Raw genomic sequence first — 24921 nt, 5'->3', positions numbered from 1 at the left:
CTATCGGCATCTAATTCTCGGATTCGGGTGCGTATCAAGCTCTGTGTGAGAATCATCTTAGAGATACATTACACTTGAGAAGAATGCCAGACACATTCTCATGGCGATTGAAAGTCGAGGTCACCTGGTGGCCGCAAGTCGGTGGTTCGGCCAACGAAATGCCAAATGCTAGCACCGATCCAGCCAATACGGCCATAACATAGCTATATCTGTGTCAAAACCAACGATTTGGCTGTTCAGGGGCTTAGAAGGAAACCTGAAACTGGTCGTGTTGACCGTGGATTGCAATGCCTGCGTGCATTTTGGTTCTTTGACGGAGTTTAACCCTCTGGAATCCATTCATAATATTGTTTGAAAATAAAAAAAGTATTATTGTAAATTATATATAGCCGGAATAAAGGTTGTAAGCCATCTTGGAAGAGGTACAAGTTTAGTTGATATTATATAGCCAATTTATCATTTTACCTTTATCATTCTAAAGCTTTGTCAAATGTAATTTAGCCCAAAATGTTTCTGTTTTATAGTTTTAATTCTCGAACCTCATTTGTATGCAGAGGGTTAATTGTCGCGAGACACTGCACTTGACCATTGACAGTGAAGTCTTGCAACGAGACTGATATTATGGCAATTAAGTGGACCGCCAAAGAACAATCAAGTTCAACTGTGAAGGGGAAATTTTGAGCAATTAACACGCTTATAAGTAAAAACAGTAAATCATTTGACTAACATTTAATTTCGGAGGTTTTAAGACCGCTGTCATTCGCAGCTTTTTATCTTTCTTTATAATTTTTTTTTTTTAACAACCATGTTTTGAAATGGTTTTGAGCAGCAATCAAAGCTAACCTTTTTTGAATTTCATTTAAAATGTTCAAAGTTTTGAAACATTTTTCACCACACTTTCTTTTTGATTACAAGACGAAGAAGAATTAAGTTCATCCATGAAAGGGAAATTTGCGGCAGCTCACACGCCGGCAGATAAAATCAAGGGGCAAAGGTAGATAATGTTGCGTGACTCGCGGAGAGATTGTTACCATGAGTTACCAACTCTAATTGCGGCGATTGCAAAGTGCGTCACATAAGGCCACGTCTAATGGCTAATTGTTTTATGGCCACTCCGGCTGACCTCTTGGGCAATCTCAATTTCCCTTCCCATGAAATTGGCCCAAACTCCAGTTACTTTGGGGTGGTTCGCTTTAAGATCAAGCTGCTAACTCTGTGCTCACCATGCGGAAATGAACTTGACCTTATCGAGGGAAACAGAGACCGCTAGCCAAAGCCAAATGCGAGTTAATCAATTCAGCAACAACTGCTAGCCATAATTAGTGAGTCAAATGTTGCGGCTAATGGCAATAAACGAACGGAACACCGCACCGCACCGCACCGCACCAATAACAAAAGCAAAAGCAGAAACAGTTGAACTTATAGTTAAAATCTACAACTCTTTTATTGCTGTCTTTTTGGCGAAGGCTTCTCGATCTCTTCCTCCGCACGCAGTTCGTAGTCCAGCATCAACATCGGCATCCAGATCAAGTTCAAGTATAGATTTTAGATGAAAGAAGTAAGCCAACTAGAAGCATTGAAACTTCAGATGCTAGCTTTGACCCATTGAACTGCTTTGTGAGATACTTAGCTCATGCTTTGGCTTATGGTAAACCAAACACGTTTGGCACGCTTATTTCTATATGATACAAAAGTGAATGAGCAACACTCAAAAGTATGTATATAAAGTGTCAAAGAGCCGTTTACCTTTATTAAGTATGCAAATAAGGAAACAATTGAAAAGGAAATTTATTGTTTCATGTAATTATTAAATACAGCTTTTCCTCCCTTAAAAATAAAATAAGAATTTTTACGGTCATGCTCATATGGGCTTTCTTCTTAGATGTACTGAAAGCTTTTCAACTAATAGTTCACCATTCTTATACCCGATAAATAACTTATGTTGTTTAGTAGTATTATTTAAATGTATTTTTAAGATCGGGACGGCGCGAACGCCATTCCCGGCTACCAAAAATAGCACGCACGAGTTATTCACATTAGGAATAATCGCAGAGGTCAACTCAGCCGAGGTGCAATGGCCAAGCCTCACTCCGGAGGAACCGCCTTCGTGATCACGGTTAACCTCTACGCCAGGTAAGTATGCTTTCTTCGGCTCGACTCAGGGGTTTCCATCTGGGAAGTGCTAGAACAAGTTGGGAATTACATTGGGCTCAGGCAGATACGCTACATACACTGCAAACTACCCTGAACGCTAAGGTTTGTGTGTGTATGTACTGTTTAGGGATGGCGTTTTTTCGGCTTATATTAGTTTGTTCGAAAAGAGTAGTGAGCACTTGGTACTATTATTAACAAACCAGGCTATGAATGAATTATAATATTAAGTTTTCATCAAGGTCCTTCTATTTTGAGATTTCTATAGTGCTAAGCTAAATTATTTATAACCAGTTGCTGTGGTCAACCAATTTAGTTTTGGGAAATCTTTAACTAGCAAATAATCCATGGAGATTGTTAACATTGTTTTGTTTGACATTAAATATTTGCTTTTAACCTGAGATATTTTAAAAGGTCCCTATAAATTGTCGATCTAAATTGACACTTCATTTTCCAAATATAAAATGTTTAATTCATTCGCCAAGCTAACCTCAATTATATCCCACAGCAGCTATTGAAACATTTGGATTAATATAATAGTCTTGAATTTCCAGCCTTCTTTTTATGTTTTCCTGCTCTATTTGAAACCCGGCTGAGCAGGAAGACGAACGAAGAATACCAGTCTTTCAATGCCCTTGATCTTGAAAATGCCTGAGGTAGAGGACAGATGGCCCTCCACATAAAGTCATTCACGAAGTTCGCCGCCTATTAGCATAGACATGCTAGATGCTCGGCTATCGGATTTTGGATCCGCTGCAAATCAGTCATTGATCAACTGCACGTAGGCATATTAACATATACAACGTCCATACATATGTATATCCACCAGAAGACTGAAAATCAAAACAAAACAAAGAAGACCATCATAACTGGCGAACCAACTACTGGCGAAGGGGGAAGCCCCTGGTACTTAAGTTTTTAAGAGCGATGTTCTCTATGTTGTGCTCTAATCTGCTGTGGAATTGCATGTCTATATAAAGTAAACAGAAATACGAAGAATTAGATGATAAAATGGTTAAATGAAAACAGAAGTGGTTTTGAGCAATGACTTGGCACTTTAACAATCCGCTTTTTCCCCCCCGAAGCTGTTAATTCTTCTTTAATTAAAGAACGAGTCGCACGTCGGTTTCTTCCACTTCCTAGACTTTATTTTCTTGGTGTTTCGTAATCACTTGATTTCAAATTTTAATAAAGATTTCTTACAGAAAAGGTTTCCAATGTGGTCCCTGACCTTTTGTTTACACTCTTTGGCATCTTCTTATTATTTATGCAAAAGAATATTCTGGAATTCTCAAACCCCTAACGACTAAGCTCCGGTTCTATGTGGTCAAAATAAACCTATCTATTTCAGGGATTATGTCACAAAATCTCTGGAGTGACGGGAAGCTCCGATTAAAATTCAGTCTTTAGTTATGCATCAGTAGTACAAGGTTCTATGGGTTTTAAAAGAACAGGTTCCGTGGCTCACAAAACAAAACAAATAACGAAACACATAACGCAGACGGCGAAATTTTATTAATTTTGTTAGCTAAGAACCCAAAAACGGGTTACGCTGGTTCCACCTCGATCATCACCAATAAGAATGAGCACGAGTTTTAATATTGACGGGTACAACGAAACTTCCCTCTAACCTTGAGTTACATTTAACATACTGTAGACAATCAGATCTCGATCTCCATTTCCATCTCCATCTGCTAATTGTCCCAGAATCTTCTGACGACGGTTGCCGTCTACCAGTAACTTTAATTTCTAAACCCCTTGAATTAAACGCTCCCATTGCGAAGTTTCTACTAGCGGACATGACAGTGCGTTTAAGCTCGTTTTAATTACACTCCTATAATGAGATCCGAACCTGCAGTTAATGGGCGATTGTAGAATCGAGCGGCTTTATCCCAGTGCCAACCTTCTTGCCAAATGTTAGCCAAGGCTATGTGGCTATAACTGGGCGGGCCTCAACCGTGTTCAAAAAGGGTTGACACGGACACACGCCCCTTTTGATTGACTCCATATGGAGATCTTTCAGTGTTGAAAGTTTGCTATTCAGGTACAAGGGCGCGCTTTTAAAGCGCTAAATAAGAAATTATGAGAAATAAAAATTTAGACGCGACGAAGATTTACTACCCTTAATTCAGTGTATTTAAAAGAAAGTATTTTGTTATTTAATCTCCTAAAGCAGTCACAAATACTTGTCAATTAACAAAAAATGATATAGTAATGTCATAAAGCAAACCATTTGTTCTTAAATTATACAGGTTTTATTATACAGGTTTTTAATTCTAAAAATCTTATACCGATTTATTAAATGAAAAGAATTGGTTCAAGTTCAATCTTTATGGCTATTAAAGACTGGTACTTATTTGCATAGAAACCTGTTGGAAAAAATATATATACATAGGTATGTTCAAAGGCTTAACGTTCCTTTCTATATGGAAAATACTATCCGTTGCTTTGACAAACCTTAAATAAAAATTGTAATACCCTCTAATGGACTGGAAAAGTACACAAACGTCACATATGAAATCGTAATCTCGACTGCAGCGCCGGCGTTTTGTGGGTCCCATAAACAGCCGAAACGCCCAGTCATCTAGGCAACAATGCGACTGCAAGTCGGATGTTTTGGCCACCTTTTTGCCTCGTCTTTGTATCTGTATCTGTATCTGTATCTGTATCTGTGTGTCTATTACAAACACCGTAAAAGCCGGCTAAGAGATCGAGATACTCACGAATACTGGCGCAGATATACAGCCTCAGATACAAATGCGATACAAAGCCGAGTTCGCGAGACGAGAGCTCGAAACCCGAAACGCTTGGCCCGAAATTTGTTTTAGCACTTCTTTTTAAATTTTTGTGCAATCTCGGATTTTCGGTTAGTTGTCTATTGGAGTTCGCAGCGTTTGAATCGCCAGTTAGCCGGGTCCGGTTCGAAACTCCGTGCGATAAGGATACATAACATAGAAAGTGATATATAATATAGTTATAGCTGAAGACTAATAAGATCTAAAGTGACTCTGTGAAGATGTCCTCGAAAGTGGTTACTTCGTTAATGGCCGAGAGCATTTTGCTTTCGAAAGCGGCCCAAGTGATTTCGGGATACTCCCCGATTACGGTTTTTCTAGTGGGATCAATTGTAATATTTCTGGTGGTCTACAATAAGCGTAGATCCCGATTGGTGAAGCTTATCGAGAAAATCCCTGGACCAGCAGCTATGCCCTTTTTGGGCAATGCCATTGAAATGAATGTGGATCATGACGGTGAGTTTTGGATTGAAATTCTTACCCAGCGCATTTGTGGCTCTAAAATTCTGAGCTTGCTCGACATTGTGGGTGCTCCAGTTAGTGATATTGACCCTGAGTCATTTACGGGGGTCTCTGATTGCTATGGCAAACAATTGCCGAGCAGGTGCTAATTTCTGTGATCAGCTCCCAATGAGGCATCCATCGTGGTCTCGTAGTAGTAATCGCAATACCCGTTCAAGCCCAAGTGTTAATGAACTTTACTTTCCGAACTTTACTTTCCGAACTTCACTTTCGTTGCGGAAGATTGTGGCCAAGTTCGTGGTCCCAAAAAGAAGGGCCGCTAATTGATTTATAGAACTGCCTCGTCAAACATTTTGAAATGCAAAAACCTGTTGGAAATTAGATTGCAATACGCAGGTGATTTATGCATTTTCTGTTTGCCTTTTGTTTTGTCGTCCGGTGAGACACATAATTAAATTAACAAATTTTGTATTTGTTTGCGATACGCCACATCGTCGACTGGAGGAGACAAATAAGATTGAAAAAAAGTCATCGGCAATTGAGCATGCAGCGTTGGTATAATTCTAATGAATTTTAATTACGGGAAATTTTCGAACCAGAGGCATTCACCTTTGAACCTGTAAAAGATTAATTTGCCGAAAATAATATAATATTTAAATGCGTTGTTGAATTATAAAACAACCTTAAAACGCACAAATTATAACCCGAGTTAGTGCTGATCTTGATATGAGGCCGGATCTGCCGACTTTCACCGGACAAAGAGCAATTTAACTCGGCATTTCACCCGCAATTTATATGAATTGGTTTTCCGATATCGAAAAAATTACCGAAAATGAAGAATCGGCGGCAAAAATATCAGCCAGAAGCCGTTCATAAACCACTCTTATAACAAGCTCGACAAAATAAAAAACACTCGAAGAAAGATAAAAATAGCTATAAACTGTGAACAGACTGGGCTCAGACTTTGAGGCTTAAAAATAAACAAAAAAAGGTCCAAAACGCTGACAATGGAAGTGGACTTGATCTTGACACTGAATAGCAGAATATCCATCATAATTGGCGATTCTCAATCGATCGTGGGGACTGATTAATTCGCATTCCGCGGATCCGGCGTTTTGCAACCCCCCTCTTTGCAAACAAAGCAAATTAACATAAATTTAAATGCGGAAGCGCAAGCGCAAGATACAAGATACAAATTCGGCTCTTGGTAACTGCAGCAGAGTCGTGTAGGAAATGGTTTTGATGAAATGTATAAAATATTGCTACTCATTCGATCGGTGCTAAGCCCCAATGGATTCGATTCGTTTCCGTTTAGAGTTCTTTGTCTTTGCCTTCGCGATCATAAAACCCAAATCAAGTTTTTCGTTATTTATCTTGAGGGTTCTTTAGGCCTTTGAATTCTCCTCATCAAGCCCAATTAACATTTACATAGGCAGAGGTTTCGTTGATTATTTAAAAGATTTACAACCTGCTTTTAATAACTCAAGAAGAACCTTACAAACCAGTTCTATTAAGCAGTGAAATGCTTTGCTAATTCGTAACATCTCCATCCTAAATTTGCTGCAGAATTTTAAGGTCATCGTATAATAAAATTACTTGCTCAAGAATATTTCTGCCAAGGCAATCGAGCAGCTTGCATATAATTTATGGACCGATTAGCAACCAGTGGGGTTTTATTAATTTTTTCAAAATTTAATTTAAGAACGAATCTCAAATGGCTGCCGTCTGTTTGCCTGCGCAATTACGAGGCTTTTGTTAAATGCTAAAAACTGAAAATAAAAATGAAAATGAAATATGATGTTGCAGCAAATGGCTGAAGGTCAAGCGGTTCTTAATCATTTAATTTTTCCAAGATACCTCGGGCCGTTGAAGAGGCAGCTTGGCAACATTTGGAGTGGAATGATGTGGAGTGTTACCAAAGCTTAAACGGGTTTCCAGTTCTGTGTTTTCCGAGTTCTATTGCTAACAAAACGGGGGTCACGGTTGGGTTTTTCATTGGTTGTGGGTGTTTTTGGGGTTTTATTTTGCTTCTGTGGTGCGGTTTTGAGATCTGGTAACTGCTTTTTAATATGCACTACCAATGTGCTGACATTGTGCCAGACGCAAATTATTTCAAATTGCCAACGCAATTTTAGTCAGCACAGCTGCCCTCCAGGTGACATATATTAAAGGGAAAGTTCAAATTACCCATTCGGGGAAGATTGTTGCTACCTGGCGTAAGCAAATAGGTTTGTTTTCATTTTCAATTACACATTTATTAGTTTTAAGAGGAAAATCCCCGTTTTAAATAAGGGTGCGGAACATCGAGGTGTGTCTCTCTATACTTGACTAGGGTTTAGTCACAATTTGCTTATTACACCATTTGAACTTTTTACTGTTGGTTCTACTTATTTTTTTTCACTACTGATTTAAGGTTGATCTTATAATATTAGGTGCGAAACTATTAAATTTTTGTATATTCCATAAGCTAACAATGTATTTAGTATTACACCAACAATTTGCTTATTACACCATTTGAACTTTTTACTGTTGGTTCTACTTATTTTTTTTTCACTACTGATTTAAGGTTGATCTTATAATATTAGGTGCGAAACTATTAAATTTTTGTATATTCCATAAGCTAACAATGTATTTAGTATTAAATAATTGTCGCGAAATAGCTTTAGCGTAAAAAAGAAAATAAAACACATTCACTTTTAATTTTCCGAAATTATGTTTAAGTATAGTAAAATTATGCACAATTTGATGTCTTTACACTTGCCAGAAATTACTTTAAAATAATTAAATGTCTAGTTTGGTACTCATACCAACAAAATGATAATAAAGGGACCCATGGACCGGCAAAAGAGATTGCATGAAAAGTGCTTTGTTTTGGCCAGTACGAAATTCGCTAGTCAACTTCCAGCTTCCGATGACAGAGCGGTCCAAGAGTCGAACTCAACTCAGAAATGCCCCACCTGAGAAATGGTCGCGAAACAGCGATTCGCATTTCGGGCGGTGGGGTTACATAAAATCATTATTAGAGATAGAGATTGCTGAATGGCCGCGCATCGTTGTTTGCGTTGTGTGTTTCATCTTTTAATTAATGCAACACATATGAGCTGCTTATACGACGGTGTTTACATGGTTGTATCTATGAGTAACGTGGTCTGGTCGGGTCTGTTTTGGCCGGAGTTTCGGGTGAGAAAAGCCCCGACTTATTAACTGGGCCATAAAGAAAGCAATTGAGGCGACCTTCATGGGGTCGAAGAAGGGACAGTAGCAAACCGAAAATAATTACCGTGACGTCTGGAAAATGTACACGAAAAATATATATAAAAAAAAATTTATTTAATCATAGTCTTGAAAATATGATTAAGTTCAAAAAAAGAAGGAAATGTTTCCGAATGAAGCAAAAGTGATAACACAAAATGCTGACGTAAATCAATCTCCCACCCATATTGTTCAAGCAAGCATCTAAACTGGTTTTTGGCCAACTCCTATTATTTTTGCAGAGCTCTTTAACCGCGTCATCGGCATGCAAAAGCTGTGGGGCACGCGTATTGGAATCAATCGTGTATGGCAGGGGACAGCACCACGCGTACTTCTCTTTGAGCCCGAAACTGTGGAGGTGAGTTTGATTTTGAAGAAAACCCCCAATTTAAAGCTAATGTAATTTGTTCTTTTACTAAGCCCATACTGAACAGCCAAAAATTTGTGAACAAGAGCCACGACTACGACTATCTGCATCCTTGGTTGGGCGAGGGTCTGCTGACCAGCACAGATCGCAAGTGGCACTCCCGCAGAAAGGTGAATTGGGCTCCATAACTCAGAACCAAAGTTTCATTACACTCATTGCTAACCAAAAAGAGTGTAATAAGATCATTGTTGAATACAAAAGTGGTCAAGATGTTTAGTTTTGATTATTTTTAAAAGAATTTGGGCAGAAAAAAATGTATCCAACAAAAGTTTACTTGCATATTCGTTTGTCTATTTTTAGTTACCTTATCTGATTAACAATAGATATTGATGTCAATAAGACAAATTCATTAAATGTATATACATCGAAATGTTAGACGATAATTTAAGCCATCAATTTAAATATTTTACGAGACATGTGACTACTTTTATTACAACAAACTTCTCCCTTTTTTACATACTTTAAACCTTTAATATTTTTTTTAAATTAACAGATCCTCACACCCGCCTTCCACTTCAAAATCTTGGATGACTTTATTGACGTCTTCAACGAGCAGAGCGCGGTTTTGGCCAGAAAACTGGCGGTGGAAGTGGGCAGCGAGGCGTTCAACCTGTTCCCCTACGTCACGCTCTGCACCTTGGACATTGTCTGTGGTGAGTGCCAGTGCCGGCCAAGATCGGATACATTTTCCAGATTGGGTGACATTACCCGTGGCTAATTGCAAACGTCATTCAATTTACAGAAACCGCCATGGGTCGCAGAATTTATGCCCAGAGCAATAGTGAATCGGAGTATGTGAAGGCGGTCTATGGGTAAGATTGGGACCATTTCTAGAAAGTAAGATGGGGAGTTTGCGTGTCATGGATTTATTGAAATCAAAAATTACTGACTGATACAATCTATGGTCGAATTGAAAAACTTCCTGCCACACACAAAAACTATTTATTGAAATGGCAGAAATGTTTTCATTATGATTCAATTTATTCCAAATTGCTTACAATCATTTAGAGCAATTGGCTTTTCATATTATTGACGCTGCCGCAAAGTGTGATAGATTTCTTGATTATATGGTTTCGATTACAGACTTAAAACAAAAATATACAAAAAAATACACATTTTCAATCGAAATTGACTAAAATTGTTATTAGTTATTTAGAGCCATTTCCTCTTTATTTTACAAAGATTTGTTCACAAATCATTTCACTTACAGTCTAGTTGTTAAAGCAAAATCATTGTCTGCTCCAAAAAAAATTGATTTTGTGCACCGCAAATGCTTAAACATTTTTTTTATTATGTTGTTCAGTAAAATTTAACTAAATGACTGAGTCTTTGAGTATGTAAATAAGACCCAGATTAACACCTAAATAAACTAAATTTATTTATCTTTATAGAAGTACATACATATACCAAAACTATTTTCAACTTATTTATTTTTAAATGTATAGTTTGGATATGATTTTGTAAAATCTTTTTGATTGTTGGTTGTATATATATCGTGGACTTACTGCATAGCTATTATTGTTGTAATAAATAACTTATTCTTTTATGCCTGAAAATATGCTATTAAAAATTGTAGAATCGTAATGGTATATTCAATTTTTCCATTGCATACTTTAAGTCTTTCTTGTAGTTGTTAAAGACGTTTAAAAATCCTTTATAAGAATGATCTTAATCTTTATATTAAGTGAAATTTTATAGAGTGAATCTCGCAGTTTTCCAAATCGAGGTATGCAGCCCATACTGTAGGGACAAGGATACATCTATTTGTTTGTCTGTCTGCATTAATAAAATATATCATAAACCCTGGCGACCACTGGGAATAATAACATCAATAGCATACGCAACTCTTCCTCATTTGGCGAAGAGTTATCAGCGCTGTGGCAGCAGTTTAATATCGAAAGCTGTCAGAACAGCTGTCAGGGAACGAGACACCCTTTAGATACACATGTCCTTCCACCTTCTGAACCCATTTTCCCCTCATTTTCCTCCCATTTTCTGCCCTGTGCGTGGGGCAGTGGGTGGTGGATGCATCGAAGCGCAAAATATGCGAGATTAAGATGTCAATGGGATGCTTGAAGTGCTCCGAAGCTGATAACAAACACCAACGGACCCACATTCGCACTCCAGCCACGCCTCATAGAACACAGCCATTGAACAGTTGACTAACTTTCAATTTAACGCAACACTTTCTCATTCCCCATTCCCTGTTTATAACTTCAAGGAAAGAGAATATGTTAAACAAAAAAATGTATTCTACCAGATCATATTTAAAAACTTATTTATATATAAAGGGACTCTTAGCAGTTTACACTTTACATCGACTTACACTTTTAATACCCAACTTTAATACTCATTAAAACAAAAAACATATAGTTTTATATGATTTTAAGTACTTCAATGCATATTTTTTAATGAGTGAAAGGTAATGTTATGTTACAATTATTCTCCAAATATCAGTACATTGTATTATATTTTGTAGTAGAAGCGAGTTAGTGATTAAAATTCTACACCATTACCTATTTGGTACCAAATTTATCAATAGTTAAATTGCATATTGAAAGAGAGTTAAATCAATAACTTTTAAATGCCAAATACTTCCAAATCAAAATTTAAAAAGATTTTTATTTGTAAATATTTTTTAATGCTGCAAAAACTTTTGAAATAGGCAAATAACTCCATCAATTTTATGTTACTAATTTATTTCTTTAATTATGTAGCATTGGCTCGATTGTGCAGAGTCGCCAGTCGAAGATCTGGCTGCAAAGCGACCTAATTTTCCGCCTAACTGTGGACTACAAATTGCATCAGAGCTACATAAACACTCTGCATGGATTCTCTAATATGGTAATCCGTGAACGCAAGGCTGAATTGGCCATTCTCCAGGAGAACAATAACAACAATAATAATAATGCTCCCGATGCCTATGATGATCTGGGCAAGAAGAAGCGACTGGCTTTCCTTGATCTCCTGATCGATGCCTCCAAAGAAGGAACGGTGCTGTCAAATGTAAGTTTTCTAACATTTTTCTTTTCTTTTTAAAATATTTTTCTAATAGTTTAATACTTTCGTTTCTTAGGAGGACATCCGCGAGGAGGTGGACACTTTCATGTTCGAGGGTCACGACACCACATCTGCGGCCATTTCCTGGACCCTGTTTTTACTGGGCTGCCATCCCGAATATCAGGAGCAAGTAGCGGAGGAACTGGATTCGATCTTTGGAGATGATAAGGAAACGCCGGCCACCATGAAGAACCTACTGGACATGCGCTATCTGGAGTGCTGCATCAAGGACTCTCTGCGTCTGTTTCCCAGTGTGCCGATGATGGCAAGAATGGTGGGCGAGGATGTGAATATTGGTGAGCTAAAAATCAATCCTTCTATTTAAAAAACCCTTGTATTTATTTGTTTATTGGGCTTAGTTCTTTTGAACTGAAAAGAGAAATAAGGAAAAGCAAAATATATTATTTTGTTAAACCATTAATCGATGTTTTAAACAAACTCTCCACACAGGCGGAAAAGTCGTACCCGCTGGAACTCAGGCCATTATCATGACCTATGCCCTGCACCGCAATCCTCGCGTCTTTCCCAAGCCGGAGCAGTTCAATCCGGACAACTTTCTGCCGGAAAACTGTGCCGGACGTCACCCCTTCGCCTACATTCCCTTCAGCGCCGGACCGCGCAACTGCATCGGTCAGAAATTCGCCATTCTGGAGGAGAAGGCTGTGATTTCCACCGTGCTGCGAAAGTACAAGATAGAGGCTGTGGATAGGCGAGAGGATCTCACGCTGCTGGGTGAACTCATCCTGCGGCCTAAGGATGGCCTGAGGGTTAAGATTACGCCAAGGGATTAAGAAGTTAATAAACAGAAAACAGTACTTGCCCAATTTGCTTCGATCGAAAGTACATTGTAAATAATTAGAGTTAACCGGATATCGTAGAACTAGAGATTAGTTTATGTTAAACTTTGTAACCGTTGCAATACGTTCTAGACTAAGAATAAACCTCATCGAATAATATATTATAAAACTCAGACTTTAAACTGGTTAAAATTGTAAGTAACAGAAAGAATGCTGTTATAAAGTAATTAAACCCAATGTTGATTTACTCACAAAGATTTTTTCACAAAATTAAAAGCTTTTTGTATTAAAGTTTTAAATGAATAAATTACACTTATTAAAATAATAAACATATATATAAATATTTATATATATTCTTATCCAAGGATGTGAACTTTATAGTTGCAGACTCGACATGGGCAGACATCTATAACAAAGGCTTGTTAAATTTATTATATTCCCATACACAAGATAATTTACTTTGTTGACTGTATAAAGTATCACAATGCTAATAAGATTATTCTTCGAGAACGTCGTAGAAAATAAAATAATACAATTTTTTCTTTTCTGTTTATTTTTGTAATAAAATTTTAAACGTATACTAGCGACTAAAACAGAAATCAAGCCAAGTTAACATTTAAATAATGCTCATAAAGCGCTTATAAAGAAATTGAACACAATTTTTTCTTCACTAATTAGTTTTGTAATGACATTTTAAACGTATACCACCGACTAAAACAGAAATCAAGTCAACATTTAAATAATGCTCATAAAGCGCTTATAAAGTTATCAAGCACAATTTAAACACAATAGATTTGGTTTTTGGTATTAAAATGGAAAAATTTAATTGGATTGGTAATTTTTATTTAAATAATTAGATATATGACAATTAAACTCATATTTTTTATACTTTATGTTTTAGAGTTCTAAAAGTTTTAAAAAATAAAAAAAAGTAAAAAAGTAAATGGCAATATTCAAAAACATAGAACTCATGGTCCAGAGAAGTGAAGTTTACGTTAGTAAACTCCAATTTGCAAGTGATCTAGAATATGTATTAAAATGTTAAATATTCTATTTAACACTAATTTTAAAGTTATAAATATATTTTGTTATTTAATCTTATTTCCGTGAGAAAAAACAGATGACAATGAGTTGTATATACAAATTTCAAAAACTCATCTTGAATGAGTGAACAAGCGGAACAATGTAATGCGACTAAATGGTTGGACAGAACAGTAATATTAAGTAATTAAACTGCAATAATCGTCAATAACAATTAAACATTCAAATGTTCTAATTGGTGTTTTAATTGTTTGAATTTAACTTTGATGCCTTCAAATAATAAACAAAACACAAAATTTCAATATAATCTATTGGCCAATTAAATGTTTATTTTCACGGACAACTGAATAAATTTGATTTTGGAAGTCCCCACAGCCAGGTACTGTAACATTGTACAACAATGACCTAAGCAAACTTAGAGTGGTGAGAAGCAAATTAAGTGAATGTTATTATTATGAAAGTGTTACTAGCTATATTAATTAAAAAAATGATGGTGGCCTCTCTGCTTATTTCTGTTCCGTAAAAAATATAGCAAAGTAGGTGCCAGTTGATATCAAGAAATGGCGCCATTTGTCTCTGCTCCTTCCCTGTAACTATTTATGAACATTTATGTGAGTGCTTGTGCCCTTTTCCATAATTTTCAACTTTTTTCTTGTATTTTTTTTTTGCAAAATGGAGCGGCGCCAGAGCTTAAAGGCAACTTAAGTGTGCTCACAGTTTGTAATGCACAAATAAATGCGTCGAGCAAATAAAATGATGGTGCGGTGGTCGGCCATTGGTTATATATCTAAATGGATATTATGCGCATATTTCCCGGGTCGGCGTTAGATAACTCGAATCGGAGCAGGAACAGATAGCTGGCTAGATAAATAGATAGAAAGATAGATAGATAGATAGATAGATAGCTAGATCGATAACCGAGAATGATAAGCGAATGGAGAGTGGGGACGTGGCCAATGACGATTCCTCGGCCGGAATGGGCAAACAATCAATTAGAATGGCAAAATCTTCGCAAAAGCAATAAAAATCCTCGGAACGCAAAAGGGCTTAAAAAGTAATTCCCGAGCTAGAAAATTGTGGCCAGGAAAGGGTGATCACCGCTGGGTGAAAAATTAGTGGAGTGTGAGTGGCCCTGAAATCATGACGATCCCTATCGATGTCTGGTTAAAAAAAAACTCACCCACTTACGAGCCGTGGTAATAAATCGATTGCCACTGCAACTGCACTTTTATATATGGGTTTATGCATTTACAATGCCAGCGATTATTGTTTGTTTTAGTTTACGGCCAGACTTTAAAACCAATCGATCACAATTGGCCACCGACCAATTGAGTTATGTGTGTCATGTGAACGAAAGTTTGGCCAGCAACTTATCCCGTGAACTTTTCCGGAGCAGCTCCCCCGGCAGCATATGCTTTCCAAGCCCTTGAGTAATTATGCGTACCCCCTCATTTCCCGACATCCCCCCGGATGTCACTTAACCGGATTGCGCCTGCGACATCAAAACAAATTGCACTCCCTGGTGGATAGCACCAAATCTGATTAGAAAAACATTTACAAACGCAAATCGCAAGTTAGCAACGACGTTATCCCGAAAAGGAGAGGGCAAACCCACCCTGACATAATTTGATGTGTGAACTTTGGCCGGCGCAGGACGCTCTGGGATGGGTCTAATTTGATTGACGTCAACGCGCCCGGAAAATGTGGGAAAAAGCAATGCAGATGCACTGACAAAAAAATTGAAAAAAAAATATAACTTTACTATTAAGTATCAGAATACTGCGATTTTTTTTAAATAATACGTAGAGTATTGAATTTTTTTTTTAAATTAAAAATTTTTTTTTAAGTCCTGTCTGCCAGAAAACTATATTTAAAAGGACAATAGTTCTTTTGTATTTTTAAATGAATTCATTCAGATTTAAAGTAATATTTCTAATTTGAAGAAAGATTTATACGTTTAAAGATAGAATAAACAATTCATGAAGCTTGTGACTGATTCACTAAAATAAACTATTTTCTTGAGTTTTCTCTCTGCAGGCAAAGAAAAGGCTTCACAACGGACCACAAGTGGCAGAAGACTTTATCCGCTTTTGTGGCAGGTAGTGTCCGGGTTCGTATCCTGTTCCTGTTCCTGTTCCTATTCCTTCTGTGAGTCCGTGTCCCGGCCAATGGAAATGATATCCAAACAAACTCAATTTGGTTTGCTGCCAGCGCCTTTGATAGATTAGCAGACAAAGCGAAAGAGGCGCGACTGCAGCGACACGTGACCACCAGTTTTGGCAAAAGGCGGGTGGCGGTGGTGTGGGACAATGGGTGGTGGTACAAGGACACCGGCAGACTCGTATTCGTATTCCATTTGGGCGAGCATACAAAATTGATTTGGTTGTAGCACAAGCAAAATATTTGCCAAAGACAGCAGCCATTAAACAGCTGCTGCTGCTCGAGCTGAAATTCGAAAATTCTGGCTCCTGATTTTCCAGCAAGGACACGTGCCAGGCGGCGATGGGTGGATGGATGAATGGATGGTGCTGGGTGCTGCACTTGCCAACGCCGCTGTCACGTGCCACAGGCGGCAAATTAAACAAGGCGATACATGGGAAGCAAAAGTTTAACAATGCAGAAAATTGAAAAACAATCAAAAAACCCAGCCGCAGAAAGAGGAGGGCAGTGAAAGTTAAGTGCCGGCATGCATCCGGGCATGCAGGAGACAGGATTCGGGATTCGGGATAGAGGATACAGACTCCTGTTTGCTCAGAGCGCGCGTTTCGTTTCGTCTCACTTTATTTGGCCATAATTAGCTTAATGCGCGCAACAAACAAACCGGAAAAGGCCGGGGCGTTTGGAGGGCGGAAGCCGAAGTGTCCGTGTTACCATCGAAAGCGATCTGGTCGTGCATGTCCTTGCCTGGCATTTAGCCAGGCCAACCGGCAATGGCAAAGCAAACAAATGTCCGAGCAACGTGAACCAGGAGCCGTCCGCAGAGTGCCAGAAAAAATGACTGAAATTATAGAAAACTTCAGAACGACATAGGTAGTACTCTTTTGAACTTTATAAAATAGTAGTTCAGGCATTGTTAATTAAGATGATTATTTCCATCAGAGCTTTAAAACGTAAAATATCTTAAAACAGTTATTAATATATTTGAAATTTTTATTTTTATTTATGGTTCTTTTTTAAGTTTTTTTCATATTTAATTTATAACAATAATAATGGTTTTGCAATTTTTTAAATTTTATTTAAGCAAAATTACATTTTTTATTAGTTAGCCTGTGCTAAAATTATTCTTAATCAATAAAAGAAATTGGGTATTTTATGTACTTTATTATACCAATCATATCAAATATATATTTAAACACTTTTTAAACTAATGATTTTTTTTAATTTTCCTGCTCGTTGTTCAAAGTTAAGCCCCAAGTTGATACGCTCGGAGCGAGAAAGACTGGCAGAAAAACGGAAACAAGGCAAACAGAATGCACGGAAAAAATTAAAATCATTAATCCCCTTAAAAGGTTCTTAATCTGCGGCTGCTGCTGCTGAATTTTGTTGCTTCATTTGGCGTCGCCGTCGTTGAGTTTGTGCTAGCCGTTCTGATTCGTTGCTTCTGCATTACTCATACGCAGCGTTGCCAAGTTGGGTTCCCCGGCTGTGTGTCCCCCCTTCCCAGTGCAACCCATATATTTTGTTTTCATTTTTTTTTTTTTTGCTTGCAAAAGCCGTCAATGAAGTGTCCGCCGGCTGTCATCGCCCTGCGACATCATCATATGACTCTGAGTCAGCCGACAATCAGCTGCCAGTTTTGATTAGTTCTTCGGCTAAGTGAGATTATGTTCGATCTTTGGCAAACCGATGACCCTGGCCAGTTTGAAGCCACATGCAACAGTTACTGATTGTCACCTCCGTCAGCAACTGCGATCGTAAATTGAGCAAACATTTGTGGCTGTTGCTCTTGTGTTGATTGCGTGCAATTGCATTGCAAGTTTTATGATACTCTCCAGGGCGCACTATATATATAAATATTTTTTGCTCGTATATATATAGTCGTACGATTTCGAGTACGAGACGAGGGCAAACAGTTCGCTTTATGACTGGCAAACCTCCGAGCCGTGGCAATGCAAAAACTGGCGCAATCAGCGAAATGTAAATAATTTCACTGCGATCCGAAACAGAACAGCAGGCTGAGCGTCTGAAAAGTGGCAACACAAAAACGCAAAATAAAATAATAAATTTTATACAAAATTGACAAGCTGGCTTAGCCGCAGCCAGTTACTGATAGCCACCCTCTTTCGATGGAGCGGGCTGTGGTAAAACTGGAAGGCAAAGGCGATAGGCCATTCATGGACTGTACTGCAACGGCCCAATAAACAATTAACAATAAACAGTGCACATTTTAGCGAAAAGCATACAGTAGCCAGCTGGGTAGTTAGCTTACTTTGTGGCAATTAAAGTTAAGCATTTGATTGGGAAATTAAAGACAGCCAAAGAGCAGCTGGAAATTTCTTTAAAAATGTATGGTAAACTGTACATGTATTAATAATAATATTTCAACAAATTATTTTAATTAGAAATTGACAGTGCGAATGCAATTAAAAAGTTAAGATGATTTCGAAAGTGTTTTTAATAGTCAGAGCTGTGCAGGTAACTTTAAAATTTTAATTATAATATTAAGGTATACATAATTAGGTTTTCTTTCCAACTCGAAATGATTGGCATAAATGAATTTACTCCTAGATTTAACTTCCCAGCCAACCCTCGCAAAATCTAATTAATTTCACCACCCAAAAATTATGACAGGGTAGGATAGATGATGTGGTTTTGGTTTCACCCTCAGCAAGTGAGTGGAATCAGATCGAAAACAAAAGAAAAACTTATGTTTCGCTTCCATCCACAATTGCACTTCCCACCCGCACGCAGTCAAAGAAAAACAAAGCTCTAAAAAAGAAAACAAAAATAAAATAACAAGGAATTTAAATTGAAATTATTTATTTTTGCATTTTGAAAGCGTTCGCGCGTGTCAAGGATTTCTCACGCGCACCAGCCAACGATGATGACAAACCCCTGGCACGGAGTACAAGTACATTTTTGTCACTCGGCAGAAAACCCCCGGCACCACCTTCCCTCGTCCTTTTGGCGGGAAAAAGAGAATACCGCGTGCCTTTGCTTTTTTAATTTGAAAATATAAAAATAACAAAGCGCTCACGCGTATTCAAATGTCAAAGTCTCGCGGAATCCTCCACCCTTTCCCTCCCAGAAATCGAGAAGACTTATTTGCATTGCGGCGTCGAGGCTTTGCGGCAATTCTCTTGTAAATCAGTCACCGAATGGGGATCTTATCTGAAAGGAAGCCCCGATGGCAACAAACATTTTGCTTATTTATTGTCATGAAAAATTACATTTTATTTGCTTCGTTTATTAGAAAAAGTCGAATTGTTTTAAAAGGATTTAAAGTTAGTTAGCTGAAATGGTATGTGATACATTAAAAAACAAACGTCACTTTAACGAATATTAGAATAAAACTTCAATACGAACTATTTATTATAAACACAGCTAAACCCTGCATACATTTCGATTAAAATTTGTTACGTAAAAGTGTGAGAAACAATTTATTTAAGTTTAAAGAATTAAACGCATTGTAACGCCACGCACTTCACATTACATTAAGGTCAAGGTTGGTCGGGCATTGGCGCCCTGAGAACTTTTCGGAATCTATTTCCAGAGGGGATTATCACCTCCAATTGTGTAAACAAGATAACCCGGAATCCGAACCAACAGCTGATCAGCAATGACAACAACACTGCTGCACATTGAGGTGGGTTCGAAATCGTGGGATACCACTCCCCCAGAAGCACCCCTAAAAACCCCGACAAATGCAGTAGTTAAACCCAAGACATCATCTCTTAATCCTTGAGCACACACACAAAAAAACTCGGGACGAAGTACCGCCGTGGGAATGCCGTAGAAAACCGGCACCTGCCTGTCCAAAATATGGAATATGCAATATGGTAAATACCTTCCGAGTGTGATGGATAAATCTGTAATCACACATTCTTACCGCTCCGCTACATCAACGTCGGAACTTCGTCGGGGAAGCCGCCGTTTTGATCCGCTGGCTTACGCAGTTGAACCAGCGGACTAAGGCAGTCCAATAATTTTCACGTTCCCCACGCAGCGGGGCAATGAGTTGGACAAATGGGGAAGGAATATGAGTCGACGGAGGTGGAGTGCACTTGGAAAAAATAATGCATGTCTTTTATAGCAAAATAAAATGTTATGAGCTAATTGCTGGGCATTTAAATTGAAAAGCCTAAGACTTTTTAAAAGACTTTTGCAAATCAGTCTATGTTTTCGATTTCTTTTTGTATTTTAGTTAAATAAAAATCATGTGATCATAAAAAAAATTTTTAACTCATATAGTTTGTGTTAAATATTCTTTAGACCTTATTTTAAAAACATGTTCTGATAATATTATGCAATTTAAAATATAACTATACAAAATAAAAATATTAATTGGCACTAAAAGCTATTATTTGTTACCTTAAAATATTTATAATATTTTAAAAATCTTAAAAAAATTTGTAGTATTTTAAAATATTTAAAGAAACTCTTGTTAATGTCAAACTTTAATTTCATTGTCTTTTATCTGGTAGCTATTTAATTTTTCAGTGCAGCCATAGGGATCGTTAAGACCATGCGACAGTCACATCGAAGTCTATGGGTGAGTATATGTGATATAGTCAGCCGACTGGTACTCCCACTCTCACTCCCGCTGTCAGCCACTCCCACTCCCACCCACTGCCACCCACTGCCGCCCACCGCCCCCGCCCACTGCGAGTGCGGCTGCTGTCTTTCGGCTGCTATAAATCATAAGCAAACATTTTGATATTGTAATCCTCATTTTAATCCTTGCGCATAAAAAGCCAAAAATCAAACTTTTCGACATGGGCGGCGGTGTCTGTGATGTGCCTTCTGCATTTGCTTTGTTAGTTTTTCTCGCTCGTTCGTTGTGTTTTTTTTTCGCTCGTTTCCCCAAAAAAATTGATGGATTACCTTGGCCCCCCTGCCCGCCCCACGAAAACAACGAGGTGATAAGAACTCTTCAGCCTCTGTTTGTTGCTTTTTTTACTCCCGCCGATGATGATGTGGCAACTGTTGCTTTTGTTGGACGCCTTGATTTATTAATTAATTATGTGGGGACGGAAACTGCGTCACTACGTGGCGGAGTATCGATAAAATGGCTAATAGGGCGCGATAACTTCGATTCGGCGGGCGAGATCATTTGTCGTCGGCCCTTTTCAATCGGCACGGCGGCAACAGTTGAAAGAGCCGTTGGTGGTGCCACCACCACCACCACCGTAGACTACATTGCTCAGGGTCTACTGTGTTTGATGTGGCATTTTGGGTGGTTTGGTGGGTGGTTGGGAGAGCTTTCTTGTGCGTAGTTCCATTGCCGAGGATCCCAGATGCCTTTGAAGTCATTCCGCCCAGTGGTTGAGCAATGCAAAATGGGTTAAACTAACTAACTTTAACTGACGAAAATGGGGCTAGTTAATTCGTATGGTTGCGGCAAACTTTTCACCTATTAATTACATTGGAAGAAACCTTTTTGCATCAGTACTTCTAAGCTCTATAATATAGATTTAATATCTTAAACATTTTTAATCTATCATTCTTTACATTTTGCATTTACATTTATCGAAATAGAAAACAGGAGTTACAAAAAGTATTTAAATATTTCATGTAAATGACAAAAAATAATAATTTAGACATGGCTTTGAAAATAATTCAATTAATGCTAGATTTAGAATACCGCAAAAGAAAACAAGAACTTAATGAACATAAAACCAGGTTTGATATACATTTTTATTTATATAGATCCTTTGTGTCAGAAATGACAGCCCCATTTACATCATTCACAATTTTCCATTAGATAAACTGCCATTATCCGATTGATATCTTGTCCGAATATCTGCACCCTTAAGTGATTATGTCTAGCTTATTATCTCTCGAGTCCAATTTCCATCTCTCTACCCCCAACATCTTCCCTTTGCCCGTCTCTCTAAAAGCAAGACATAATTACCTTTTCAAACAGCTGATTTCCCATTCAAAGTCCCAAACGTGGGTCCCAAAAATCCAAGAAAGTGCAACAGTCCAGCGGGGAAGTCCTTTCGCTCTCTTTCTCGTCCTGGGGAAATTGCGTATCCGACCTGTGCGCATGTAACACATAGCAAATGTAGAGCCAACGCCCCCTTGACTGTAGCACGCAATCGGGGGGCGTGGCCAGAGAGCAGCGAGTAGCGAAGAAAATAAGCCAATCGAAAGGGAGCGAATAATCAGCGAGCAACCCAGCTGCGGCGCCGAGTGGCTGGAGATAAGCGTGCGGGGAGGGAAATACAAAATATCCGGAGCAAAATGTGCGTGAGTTTTTCACTCCTGGTTTTTCGTTCCCCGGTTTTTCGCTCCTTTTTCCACGTGCCGTGCATAAATCGACCAGCAATCGATGCAACTTGTGCCCAGGAAGGAGTCCTGAACAGATGTCATCATATTTCTGCAGGTTCCGGAATTATGCGGCTCCTTCGTTGTCGCTTAATTTGTTTTTCCCGTCCCTTCCGCATTTTCCCTTATTTTTCTCCCAGCTTCCTTTCTTTCTTTTCTTTTCCCTTTTTTCCGACGTGTGCCTGCGACTTGGTTACAAGTACTTTACGGTAATGGAGGATTTTCGCTTGAGCATCCTCTAACAGAAATTAATTTAAATCGATATGCGGCCAGAGTGGCTCTGTCTACGTGGCCACGGGTGTGCGATGGTGGGGGTGGTGTGGGCTGGCGGGTGGGTTGTGTGTGGCATTCTTTATTAATTAGCATCGTAATTTATTTTGGCGGTTTGATTGAGCTGTAGGTGGCAGAAACTTCTCTGCGATGCGAGTTTCCCGCGTATCTCTGATATTTCCAATCGCAATGTCAACAAGGACATGCCACGCAAACTAATACCCTAAGCACACATACTAGCACACGTTTTTGGAGGATGAGAAAACCCTTGTCATGTGTGCACAAAGAACAAATATAAATACGTATATATGCTTGTATACTAAAAAACTATGCAGTAGGGGACAAATCTTACAATAGAGAATATAGTTTTAGAATTGTTTAAATCATGCAAAACTATGACTTTCAAAGATCTAAGTTTATAGGCTCATAAGTTCATTAAAACAAATGTATACCTGTAAGTTTATGTATTATCCTTACTCTACTTGTACTAACAATTTTACGGATCCAAACTTTTTTATTCGGAACCATCTTTAAAACATAACGTTAAAAAACTTAACAATTAAATATCTATACCTAAAAAGTATAATATTGTTTCAAGCAAAATTTGTAAAGGAGTTGTAAAAATAATTATCTTACATACTCTGCTAAGGTTGTTAAATACCCTTACTTTTCCTAAATGTATCTCCCATTTTATTTCGCTCACTGTGCGTGTGTTTGTATAGTTTATTGACTACTTGAAGGGAAGTGCTTTCCATAGAGAAACGGAGAGATTTTTCGCTAAGGAATGTAAGACTGGCCGCAAATCCTGAAAATTGACTTCGTCCTCAAGGACAGCGCGGGGGTGGTGGTGGAAAAGGGACGGGAGGGGGTGGGGTTACTGGGGAAAGGCAGGAAAGGGAAATCAATGCCGCCATTTTGAGAAAGAGTTGCCGGAATTCGCTCGCTACCCGCGTGGTTTTCCACCATCATCATAAGGCATACAAAATTAGTTTAGTCGGCTGGGGGATTGTGAGCTGGGAAATGGGCAGTGAATGGGGGAATCTGGGGGGATGGACGTGAAAATAGGAATGAGAAATGGAAAAGCGACCCCACGTCTTTGTTGCTGTTGTTGTCGCATCTCCCTACGCACCATCGTATTTCATTTCGTCATGTTTCGGGATTAGGCCGGATTAGTTTGGCGACTGAGCAATGGCTCCGAAATGCTCTGAACTTTTCAACTGCGCTGCTTGTGAACTTTTCGGTAGTTGCTTAAAAAAGAAAAGCGGAAAATGTGACGACGCGAATGTGTGGATGTAAATGTGAAAGGGGGGACCATTAGATGTTGGACGGCATGGAGGCCACATTTCTCCAGATCTCTGACACTTTCGCGGGCCCTGGCATTTCAATTTCTTGAGGTGCGTGCGACTACTCGAATGTTCGGCATTAAGTTTTCCTGTTGCCAGCATCAAAGGATGATGAGTTTTCCCCCCGCCCCCTGCAATTCGACACTTAAGAGATCCACCCATTGAAGACACACTCCGCGGCACGTAGTCCCCATTAGAAAGAGGAAACAAACGCCATTTTCTTTCGAATTCGCTAGATAACAATAGATACTGCGAAAATACCCCCCCCTTTCGATATCGGAAAGTCGAAAGTCTAATTTCAGTTGCCCTTATAATTGATATACGGTGCGGTAAATTCCCATAGCCCTGGGACGAAAATAGCCAGCATGTCATCAATGTAAAAGTTGGGGATTATACCGGGTACAAAGGACAGTTTGTAATTACGCCATCGCAAGGCCAAAATTCCCAGGGGGCTAAAAACCCTTTTAGCGGGCAGCAGTGAAAGTCGAACCTTGCACCACAGCTGGAGAACCCCTTATTCATGATATTGGGAAATATTATCGTCGCTCAGGTGCGCCTTGTGCCCTTTTGAGTGGGTGGATCGCTCGAGTGGCGCCTCTCTAACATTGTGCCACATTTATGTAAGTCTGGAGTGCGCGACGGTGAGTTCAAAGAGCTTTATCCGCCGCAGCAACTCGAGCAGGTCTGAGGAACTCGAGTGGCTAAGTATTTCGAGAGCCTTCGCTCAAGGCGATTATTAGCTGAAGTCTATACGCAATCTAGGTTATGCCAGTCACTCGTCCTAAGAGGTTACAACAATCAGACGAGGTTTCCTATAATAGGTTTTAATGATC

At 38.6% G+C, this 24921-nt stretch overlaps 1 protein-coding gene and 1 non-coding gene across 2 annotated transcripts; one reads left to right on the top strand and one right to left on the bottom strand.

Annotated features, from left to right (window-relative positions):
• Positions 1–1976: 1976 nt before the first annotated feature.
• On the bottom strand, positions 1977–2141 carry LOC128252985 (U1 spliceosomal RNA). The gene has a single exon (XR_008267360.1). It is a non-coding gene; the product is annotated as a U1 spliceosomal RNA (small nuclear RNA).
• A 2869-nt stretch (positions 2142–5010) lies between these two features.
• LOC128260679 (cytochrome P450 4c3) lies at positions 5011–13113 on the top strand. The gene is made up of 8 exons (XM_052993867.1): positions 5011–5402; positions 8903–9018; positions 9081–9197; positions 9581–9740; positions 9830–9899; positions 11805–12093; positions 12164–12443; positions 12598–13113. Exons 1-8 carry the CDS (start codon positions 5168–5170, stop codon positions 12936–12938), a joined length of 1608 nt encoding a protein of 535 aa, XP_052849827.1. The 5' UTR covers positions 5011–5167; the 3' UTR covers positions 12939–13113.
• The last annotated feature ends 11808 nt before the right edge of the window (positions 13114–24921 follow it).

Source organism: Drosophila gunungcola, chromosome 3R (assembly GCF_025200985.1).
Source record: "Drosophila gunungcola strain Sukarami chromosome 3R, Dgunungcola_SK_2, whole genome shotgun sequence".
Classification (NCBI taxonomy): domain Eukaryota; kingdom Metazoa; phylum Arthropoda; class Insecta; order Diptera; family Drosophilidae; genus Drosophila; species Drosophila gunungcola.
Note: the sequence above shows the minus strand (reverse complement) of the source record. Positions and strands in the feature narration are given on the sequence as shown.

Bases quoted from the DNA above. Each gene is read 5' to 3' on its own strand.
- LOC128260679 (XM_052993867.1), top strand. From the start codon at position 5,168: ATGTCCTCGAAAGTGGTTACTTCGTTAATGGCCGAGAGCATTTTGCTT. The intron at 9,198-9,580 runs GTGAATTGGGCT...TTAAATTAACAG, and splicing joins AGTGGCACTCCCGCAGAAAG to ATCCTCACACCCGCCTTCCA. The intron at 12,094-12,163 runs GTAAGTTTTCTA...TTCGTTTCTTAG, and splicing joins AAGGAACGGTGCTGTCAAAT to GAGGACATCCGCGAGGAGGT.